This window comes from Trachinotus anak, unplaced genomic scaffold (assembly GCF_046630095.1).
Source record: "Trachinotus anak isolate AG129_WGS33_773 ecotype Australia unplaced genomic scaffold, CSIRO_AGI_Tana_v1 ptg000021l, whole genome shotgun sequence".
In the NCBI taxonomy this organism is placed as follows: Eukaryota; Metazoa; Chordata; class Actinopteri; order Carangiformes; family Carangidae; genus Trachinotus; species Trachinotus anak.
This window is the reverse complement of record NW_027273872.1, coordinates 5,242,228-5,252,684: the sequence shown is the minus strand read 5'-3', so window position 1 is coordinate 5,252,684 and position 10,457 is coordinate 5,242,228. Positions and strand designations below refer to the sequence as shown.

The 10,457-nt window shown below is 44.5% G+C and overlaps 1 protein-coding gene across 1 annotated transcript; it reads left to right on the top strand.

The window, feature by feature from the left end:
* Positions 1-7,098: 7,098 nt before the first annotated feature.
* Positions 7,099-9,777, top strand: nkx3-2 (NK3 homeobox 2). The gene is made up of 2 exons (XM_071458284.1): positions 7,099-7,737; positions 8,435-9,777. Exons 1-2 carry the CDS (start codon positions 7,365-7,367, stop codon positions 8,887-8,889), a joined length of 828 nt encoding a protein of 275 aa, XP_071314385.1. The 5' UTR covers positions 7,099-7,364; the 3' UTR covers positions 8,890-9,777.
* Positions 9,778-10,457: the final 680 nt, after the last annotated feature.

Sequence of the window (10,457 nt, the reverse complement as noted above, 5' to 3'; positions counted from 1 at the left end):
CAGAAAATAGTCCCAAACAAATTATAATCAATAACATTTGCTAAAAACTACAGTGCCCAGCTGTTTTAGGAAATTATTTTGGCTCAAAAAATGTTTTCAGTGAATAGGTTTAGCTCTGAGTGTAGGGAAGACAGAATGAGAGGTGGACTAACACATTGTTTGTATTGGTCTTTTCATGTGATTTGGTCATAATGAATATAATATAATGCCAGCCTTATTCTTTAAGGCCTCTGTAGAATAACCTAGCATTTCATAGACTAAAGGATTAATCGATACACCCAAAAAAACAATCCACAGATTAATAGATAACAAAAATAATCATTAATTGCAGCCCTGCTTCTCTACTCTAAACTCCAAACACCTGTCAAAGGGGACAATCTGTTATCTGCACACACCCAAAGTGCAGAGCTCGTCCTCAGGAGCCAGAAACTGCAGCTGCAGTCTATGACGCCCACTTCACTGTCTGAAAAGAAAAGCCCCATAATATCTCAAGAATTTCCCAACGGTCCTTAAAGTTTTCATAACGACATCAACTCCTGTGCTCAAAAGTGGTATTCTACCTGTGACACGAAACCAGTGAAAGGAGTCTGCTGCTTTTGAAGGACGTCTTTATTTAGGCGTGAGCGGAGGAGAAAGGAGCCGGTCACAGAGCCCTGAGAAGGCAGCGAAAGGCCCCTCAGGCCCCTCAGGCCCGAGAAGCCTTTCATGATGTGCTTGAGCTGATGCATTATCTGTTGCGTGCCAGAGGCGGATGGAAGCTCATTTGTCAGCACAGCAGAGCTGAAAATAAACTATAAATCACATCTGCACTATCTACACACATTAATTGGACTGTAACAGCAGGCTACCCCCCCCCCCCATACGCACACATACACACTTTTGCTTCTGTGTCTGCAGTAATGTAGCCACTGCTGAGATGTTTTGAATTTCTTCCAAGGCAAGAAGAAGAGGAACTTCTCTCTGCTCGTCTCTTGGTTCCATTTACTGTATTAAGTATTCTGTCCCAAGGGCTCTTCCATTTAGTGCTCCATCGCATGCAAGGATAATTTTTCTTTGGGAAAGAGGGTTCGGTCGTAACTGAAGCGACTAAAAGCATACTTAAAGCTGGCAGTAGCCCCCCCCCCCGCCCCCGTCCCTTCCCTTTCCTTCCACTTTCCAATGTTGAGGTTGATTAAGGCTGCTATCATGGTGGATCTGATATTTGGTGAGAAATGTGGAGGGCGTTTTGGGAGCATTTACTGCAAATGACTCTTGGCAGTGCCCTCTCATGTATTGCTCCACCTGAACACAATTTGGCAGCTATTCTCACATAAGGAGGAGGAAGAGGGCCGGAGGGGGGGGAGGTGAGGGCTGGGGTGGGTATGGCGTGCTGTGAGCCTCCTTCTTCATACCAGCACGCAAGAAAAAAAATTCAAGACCTGTCATAAACACACCCTGGAGAGGAGGGGAAACAGAGATGTTGCCTCGGCAACTGGCATGTTGCTGCATCAAGCGAGATTTCTGTTTAAAGCACCAGATTAAAGTCACAAGAAGAGGCAGGAAAATGGCTGGGAGGGGAGGGGAGGGGTCAGGGGGCTGCAGGGTGGAGGCGAGTGTAATAGCCTAATGTGCCATTAAAGTTTATTTCTTTACTGGAAAGGTGGTGTTAGACTGGAGGAGAGCAGACAAAGAGTCTGGGGATATTAAGGAATCATGTCATACTGCATAGAGAAAAGAGGCCCAGATTCAGGCCTACCTCTTCCCGGCATGGCCATTATGTAGTGAACATCTCATCTTTCCATGTCACCTTTTTCTATGAGAGCGGGTTCGTGTCGTCACCAGCAGAGGGAGCCCTCCTGCTCAGAAACAGAAACCGCCTCCAGCTTCATGGTGACTATAAACAGACAGAAACTGCAAAATGTTTGGTTTTTTTATGTTGATTTTTCGTTTCATTCATTTTTGTTTAGATATTCTCAAGACATATCCGCTGTTTTCATGACTGATCAATCATTTTAAGTCATTTATCAAACAAAAATACCCAAAACTGACTCATTTCAGCTTTTTAAATGTGTGGATTTGTTCTTTTTTTTTTTTTTTTGGTTTGTTTCATATCTTTGTGAACTAGAATATCTGTGGCTGTTGGACTTTTGGCCGGACACAAGAAGCAACCTGAAGATGTCACAGGGGGCTCAAGGTACAAAAAGGGCATTTTTCACCATTTGAGACACTTAATAAACTCGAGAAGAATCATATATTCATGCTGGCCATGAGAAATCCCTTCCTACTGTGTTTTCAGTGTAAGAAATGGGGGACAAATCCACAGTCTTCGTTCTGTGTAAAAATATCTTCTAAAATGTAGCTGAAACAGCATGTCTTCCCTTTATTCTTCCCCAACTTTTAATCAATAGTCGCTGCCCTACACATGATGTCTTATTCCATTAATATGCTCTGTATTTTTTATATTTTTGCCAGTTACGATTTGACTCACACTGAAAATCTAACAAATTACAATCTAACTTCACGCAACCAGAAAAATGGCAATAAAATGACATTTTCTACTTCTTTCCTTATTTTCATCCTCCTCCTCCTCCTCCTCCTACTACTAATATTAATATTATTATTAATAATAATAATAATAATAACCTTTATAATAATAACACTGCACCATATTCAGAATGCTGCAGCTCATTTTACATCCCTCCTGTTCATCACGGTCTCCAGCAGTGGTGGAGTAGAGACAGGTACTGCACTTTTGTCAGTGAGGTACTTGTACTTGTTAACTTGCATATTTGTATTTTATGCTTCTTGTACTTCTACTCCACTACATTTCAGAGGGAAATGTTGCTTTTTTTTTTTTTACTTCCACTGCATTTATTTAACGTCCATAGTTTCTGGTTACATTTCAGATTAAGATTTTACATAAAAACATAATAAGTTCATAAAATATGAGGTGTCGTTGTAGATTAAACTACCCAACAATATATAAAGTAATTAAAATTACCTCCTCCTTGACAAGCTACATTGTTAAATCACTGCTTACATATTACTGTAAAACTCTTTAAGAATCACCCCATAATACAATAGTAACAGGGGACATTCTGCATAGGGAAAAAGTACATTTTTGTACTTTAACGTAAGTAATTTTGAATGCATGACTTTAACCTGAGTGTTTTTATAGTGTGGCACTGCTACATTCACATTAACTAAATAATTATTTGAGTCCTTCATCCACAACTGGTCTCCAGTGCCTCCATGTTATTTTCAGAACACAGTTCATATCTGACTCTGACATTATCCTCTGTTAGGAGCCCGTCATACCTGCCTGACTTTTATATTCCTCATAAAAGGAACAGACAGCATGTTGACCTGAAATATGCCACTTTATTAATATACACAGGACAATTCATTCAGGGATTCTTGTCTGAATTACATCATTAAATGCTGCAACATATGTGAAAAATATTGGGCACAAAGCTGTTTTTAATTGACTTATTTACAGTGGTGGAAAGAAAGTAAATACATTGACTCAAGTACTGTCTTTAAGCAGGGTGCTTTAATTGAGTCTATCCATTTTATTCTGCTTTATTGTACACAATTATTGTACTTCTTCATCATTACACATTAATATACCTAATATACACAGTATTAAGGAGCAGTTTAAAATAGCTTCACATGACCAGCTACAACATAATAATAATAATCCTATTGAATAATAATAATAATAATAATAAAACTCTGAGAGGGAGCATTATAAATAACGACTACTTTTACTTTTGATACTTTAGAATTTACTGCTAACTCTTCAGTACTGTTTTAAATCCAGGACTGTTACTTGTCATGAAGTATTTATACTGTGTCATTGCCACTTTTACCTGAATGCTCGTTAACCCGCAGCTCATCGACACGTTATATGAGAGTCATTACGTTTGGTTCAGACTCTTGCAGCCGCTGGTGAGAACTGAGTGTGGATGCGGCTGCGCATCTTCTGCAGCTGTCTGGATGGAAACCGAGCTGCTGCTGCTGCTGCTGCTGGTTACACTTCCTGCCGCTTCCAGCTGCTCGCTGCTCTGCCTCGCAGCGTGGTAACCGACACGCAGTGCGACCCGTGGGGCTGATGGGCACACACTGGCTCGCTCTGTCGGAGGAGCTGGCACTGACGCGTCTATTTATTTTCCATTTTCCCAGGGTGCAGCTCTGTGTGCGGGTCAGTCAGGCTGCTTTTAGGAGGAAAGCCAACAAAAATGCGCGAAGGACACTGAGGCAAAAAAACAACAACTTCTTGTTCTGCTATACAATAAAAACTGATGTAGCCACTTGCGCACTGGCCTTGGTGGAGTGGGCAGCTTCTGAAAGAACAGGCGCAGGGTGTGTGAAAATATCCAGACGGTGTCAGTGGTTTGTGCGTTTTCCCTTTTCCAGTTGTGTTTGCATTGCTTGCGGTGACACAGACTTTTATCCTCAAGGTCACATCCCGCCCTGAGACAATGCCACAGCGTTGCATTCAGCAGCATTAGGCTCGTTTCCCCGACACATTAGATGTTTGTCGATTTACAGAAGTTCTTGCAACGAAGCTCTGCAGCTGGAAGCGCTGAGCTGTGCTGCTGATCAGGTTTGAGGAAAAGTTTTATTTAAACTTCTGTTTTCTATGCAGAAAAGTGAGAACCTCCTCATATCTAATAAGGCCGTGGCGGAAAACAGAGGCTCTGTCATGCAGATTGGAGATCAGCCCGCTTCTCGCTGGCCTGACCCCAGAGGTAGCAGATGTCAAAAAGTCAAGATGAAGAGGTATTTTCAGCGGCCACTAGATGGTATAATATATGCATGCAGAGGGTTTGCACAAGGTGGCTGCAGCACTGATCAGCCGGTGGATGTCAGGACAGGACGTGCAGCCTGGTTCATCCTCCTCGTCAGTCACAGCAGGCTGGCGTCAGTCGGCCTCCTGCAGAGATGAAGGTGCATTTCACAGCCACACGAGCTGTTTTCCGCACAATTCAGGAGAAGAAACGATTTTATTTCACGGCTCAATATTTAAAATGCACAGTGATTTAATTCCACCATCAAACACAATTAATAAATAGATAAAAATATATACATACGTCCAACAGGCGTCTGCGGCGAGATTTATTTCACCTTTTCCAAACTAATTTAATCTGAAACTCAGTGAAGACATTTTCACCATGTCTGTAAATATCATCTACCCTGCGGCGACCGTCTGCAGGTTTGGGATCAGTCATAAATACAGCAGGACCCAAAACACTGACGCAAATCAAAAATGAGTTGAAAACTACAGGAAAAGTGTGGCAGCGGCTCACCTGCTGCAGCCTGCGGTCACCTGCTGCAGCCTGCGGTCACCTGCTGCAGCCTGCGGTCACCTGTCCCACTGACGGCCCGCAACCGCCTGAGGCTCCACAGGGCAAGAGTAAAGACGGACTATTTGTTCACATCTTTTTGGATATGAAATATAATAACAACAATAATAACAACAACAACAATAATAATAGTAATAATATACATTGTTGAATATTTAATTACTTATTTTATTAAACGACACGTACACTTTTATTGATGCAGCAATTAAGTCATTCATTCATTAATAATAATTTATGGCAGAGCAGCAGTCTGTTCTGTTGAACCAAGCTTGGTATTTCAGGGCTTTTTGTTAAGCCTGGTCAAATGAGAGAAGGCAAATCAACCAGAGAAATGTCTCATTTCAAACAATCAAAAAGGAAAAGTTTATTAATATAAAGGAGGATAATATATAACGTGAGGATGCGCGTGCTTCGGTCGTGCCCCCGCACCTTTTCTGAGCAGAGGAAAAATTTACTGTTTGTGTTGTTTTCAGAAATATCATTTCGAGGTAGCTGTAAGTTACAGAGGGGGGTTGGGGTCAGCGGGGAGCTGCTCTCTGTGGACAGGCGACGTGAAGAAGTGCAGAGGTCACGATGCGGATCTGCAGCGCCAGATGTTTGTCCGGAGACCCTTCACATTTAATCCAGCTGCTGAGACTGGTCATGATCTCTACATGAACAGAAAACAAACAGGCTTTACTTTTAGGATGAAGGAAAGCCAGTCTGAGAATTACTTCTATTATGGAAATCGACTCTTTTTTCTAAGAGAGTCTAATATTCTGCTGTAGAAAGATCATTTCTGTTGTGTCACTTATCTCAGGGTTTTTCAGGAGCGCCGCTGTTTACGGGACCTCACACAAGCTGCTGCCGGACCGAACACGGCCTCTAACCCGTGATATCAAATATTCACCCTCGTTTAACGAAACGCTGATAAATACTTTGTGGAGTCAACACTAGTCGCTCGCTTTATCTCGGATTTATGCCAAGGCAGGAGTCTGGTTTGCGCACAAGCTGAGGCCTACCTGTTCCCGGTGCAGGCTGCCCAGGAAGAGACAGGGACGAGCTCTTCGATGAGGTTAAAGATTTAAGGAAGCGCAGGCTGTGAGTCGGGAACAGTCTGAGGCGCTGCTCAGGCCCCAAAATGTTACCGAAGCGAAAACACAAATTCGCCTTATGCGTAACGCACCGGACTCCCGCTAGACTTGTCTGGATGATGAAGGGTTAAGTCTGAGAGAAGATGACATATCCTGAAAATGTATTGTCCTGATGATGCATTCGAGTGATGCGGGGAAAATGGGAGGACACGTCTTCTCCGTTTTATTTTCGATTGGTGTGATTGCTGCTAAAATCTGCTTTCGTGTAATCTGACTGTTTACGCACAGGACGCAGCTTTTTCTGACTGCAGGAATTTTGAACATCACGACCAGAGGGAATTCCGCACTTCAGCTAAATGAATCCTAAAATCCTTAAAGATTAATTAAACAAAACCAACAACATATTTTGCTCCCACAAGCACCGCAGAGACACAGCTCTGGATGATTGTGTTGCTGCGACCTTCATGTCACTTCTGTCTCCAGCGCGCAGCGTCGACCAAACTTTTCTTTAACTTTTTTCCCACCCGGTTGAAAGCAGCATGACGTCGTTTACAGTGGCCAATCACGAAACGGCTCTGCTCTTCTCCTGGCCAATAGGAGACGACGAGGAGTGCCTGTCAGTCACAGGTGAGGGTGGATTGTAAAAAAGTTGGGTGAAAAGAGCCAGAGACTGGAGGCAGCCCGGGCTGATGGCAGAGCTGTACGGAGGAGCAGCATCGGTCCTGCGGATGTAGCAGAAACTTTCCACGGCTTCTCCCGCGGGATGCGACCAGGAAGCAGCACTGGAGGGAAAAAGGCTCAGCGACAGCAGTGCTCCACGGAGGGAGAAGCCTAAAATGTGGATGAACTGACATTTACTACACCATCCGGCCCGGTTAATTACTCAGCTTGAAGACCGAGCAAACTTTTTTTTTTTTTTTTTTTTTTTGTTGCTTTTGTGAAAATGGCCGTTCGTGGCAACTCGCTGATGCCTTTCTCGATCCAAGCCATCCTGAACAAAAAGGACGACAGCAGACACTTGCCAGATTTAGACATGTGCTTCTCCAAGACGGCGTGCTGGAAAATATTTGGGGAGATGAACGGCGGGTCGAGGAGAGATGATGCGGAGGCTTGTGAGCCGACGGACCAGAAAAGCTACGACTCGGACTCGGGACTCAGCGACGACAACGACAGCAAGACTCCCGCCGTGTGCAAGTCGGAGAAGGACGGAGACCCAGCGTCGGATGTGCCGGAGGAAAGCCTGCAGGAGGAGACGGACCAGGAGTCTGCAGCTGCGGAAAACGCCAAGAGTGACAGCGAGCCCAATAACGCCACCGGTGAGTAGGGACAGAAAGACTCATACAACTGTGCACAGAGCAAAAAAATCAGGTGGGATTCTCTGATGTGACTCAAAGCAATGAAAGTCTGACCTAAAGAGCCTCTTGCTCTTCTAATACTGATGTGTTGTTTTAACCGTGTGTGGAATCATAACTGTGAATGCTGTGATTGTGTCGTTGGAGGATATCAGGCCTGTTTGCAGAACCTCTCCACCTCCCGCTAACTTTTACGCACAAACTCTCCTACTTTTACGCACGATTATCGGTGGACTCCCCGGCTCTTCCTCAAACCTTGTCACCGCACCACTGGTGTTTATGAGCGAGTTAATCCATGCTGCATTGGCACGAGTCAACTTTGGATACAAGTGAGAAACTATTACAGGCGCTCAGCTGATTGAGGACAGTTGAACAAAGTAATCTTAAAAAAAAAAACGATCTTTAGGACTGAATCATTTCCCACAATTCATTTGAAAACAGCATGAAGCAACCTAAGAAAAATCAAACGCAGTTTATTTACGACAGTGAGGTAAAACACAATATTAACACACTCTCGTGTGTGTGTGTGTGTGTGTGTGTGTGTTCACAATCCTTCCAGTTTTTGTTTAAATTAGTCAAATCCCCGACAGATGTGATTCCAGATGTGTCCCAGCGACAGATAAATATCCTTCATGTGTGTGTGTGTGCCCCCCCCTCCCAGACTCCAGCACCCTGGACCAGAACAGCCTGGACCAGAACAGCCTGGACCAGAAGAGTCTGGACCAGCCCAAGCAGCGGAAGAAGCGCTCGAGGGCCGCCTTCTCCCACGCGCAGGTCTTCGAGCTCGAGCGCCGCTTCAACCACCAGCGGTACCTGTCCGGGCCGGAGCGCGCGGACCTGGCGGCCTCCCTGAAGCTCACAGAGACCCAGGTCAAGATCTGGTTCCAGAACCGGCGCTACAAGACGAAGCGCCGCCAGATGGCCGCCGACCTGATGGCCTCCACCCCGGCGGCGAAGAAGGTGGCGGTGAAGGTGCTGGTGCGGGACGACCAGAGACAGTACGGCCCGGGGGAGATCCTGCGGCCCCCGCTGCTCTCCCTGCAGCCGTCCTACTACTACCCCTACGCCTACTGCCTCCCTGCGTGGACGCTCTCTGCATGTGCGGGGAACCAGTGAGAGCTCAGTGACTGTATTTATTCTTTTTTTGGTTTGTTTTTTTTTATTATTATTTTTCCTCCCAGGAAATCAAACTAACTAAACTTTTTATTTTTCTGACGAGAGGAGGAGACTCGAAGGGAATCTGCTCAGCGTCTCTGACTGAACTGCCTCATCGTTTTGTCCAGACTAGACCAGGGGTTCCCAGACTTTTTCACGCCCCCCCCCCCCAAAAAAAAAAAACCCCACATCCTCAAATACTTTAAAAACGACTCCCTCTTCTTAGTCAGATTCAGTCCTGAGGAACCCCCGCTGAAGAAGACTTTTCTCATGATTTGCGGTATAAAGTCATAGAGTGTGAGCTGGGGGAGGAGAGCGGGGAGACTGGACCTGCTCATGAACGTCAGTATGTTAACCTCTGAGCACTGACACAGTTATAACGTTAAAGTATTCCCTCTTTGCTCGGGAGCCCCTCAAGGACCTCTGAAGCCCCGCGGACCTCACTTTGGGACCCGGAGGCCTAAACAGACTGAACATGTCACCTTATGTTGGTTTATATTTTACATGCGCCTTCCTACCTCTGCAGTGATTGGAAATAGGCAGATTCCATTGACTTTTCAAATAAGTGTCTCTGTTACAGGTTGTGTTTGTTTTTCTCTTGCTGTGTTTGTAAAGGTAAGATATTTCAGCACTTTTGAGCATATGATTTCTATGTAAAGCGCATTAAAGAGTGGACATGCACAGCGTCAGACTGGAAGGAGGCGGTGTGTTGTGTCCCCGGCCTGAAAGCGACGGTGTGGCAGGAAGCAGCTCCCAAATGAAATGTACATGTGTTCTTTGTGTTAAATGACTGTTGAGATCGAAAAAAACAAAAACCAAAACATTAAAACATATCAGGCATTACTTTCACTTGGATGCAATTTTATTTTAAGGTTTTTATTATATTGGGACATATATTAATTTAATAACGCCTATAAAACAGTCAGATTTGATCAATAACTAGGCCTCAATATCTATAACTTTTATTTTACTTCTTAATGGCTGATTGCCCGGTAAAAATGCACGAAAACACATTAATTAGTGTTTGTAATTAGTATTAAGCTACTTATTCTTGGCCTGTTAGCCTATAACCCGGGTGGCTACAGGTTCAAACCGATAATAAATCTTGTATGCTGCGCCCTTTCTTCCTTCCTCTCTTTTTAAAACGAGCTGACTTGTCGTTTTGTCACTGCCAAGGCTGATTTGTGACAGTTCTCCGTGTTTGGAGACCACACACCTGCTGAAACTACAGGTTTATTGATCCCTGATCCGTTGAATTATTTTCTACTTGAACCTTCGCTGCAGGAAAACGTCTTATTTAGCTGGAAGTGTGTGTTTTAATTTTACTCTCCTCATCTTCACCATGAGAGCTGGTAGATGTCATGTGGGCCACCATGACTCTCTGCCCAAACACACCTGCCAAACTATGATGAATAGCTCTGTGATTCCCGGACAGGGCGAACTGACAGCTACCTTTAGGGCTGCATGTCAACACATGGAGAGGAGTATTCCGGGGTTAAGAAGGCCCATGTCACTGCGTCTAAATTTAA

What these genes read in the sequence shown, in the direction of transcription:
- nkx3-2 (XM_071458284.1), top strand. Translation starts at nt 7,365, where the DNA reads ATGGCCGTTCGTGGCAACTCGCTGATGCCTTTCTCGATCCAAGCCATC. An exon ending in CGAGCCCAATAACGCCACCG is followed by an intron (nt 7,738 to 8,434) that starts GTGAGTAGGGAC and finishes CCCCCCTCCCAG; the next exon opens with ACTCCAGCACCCTGGACCAG.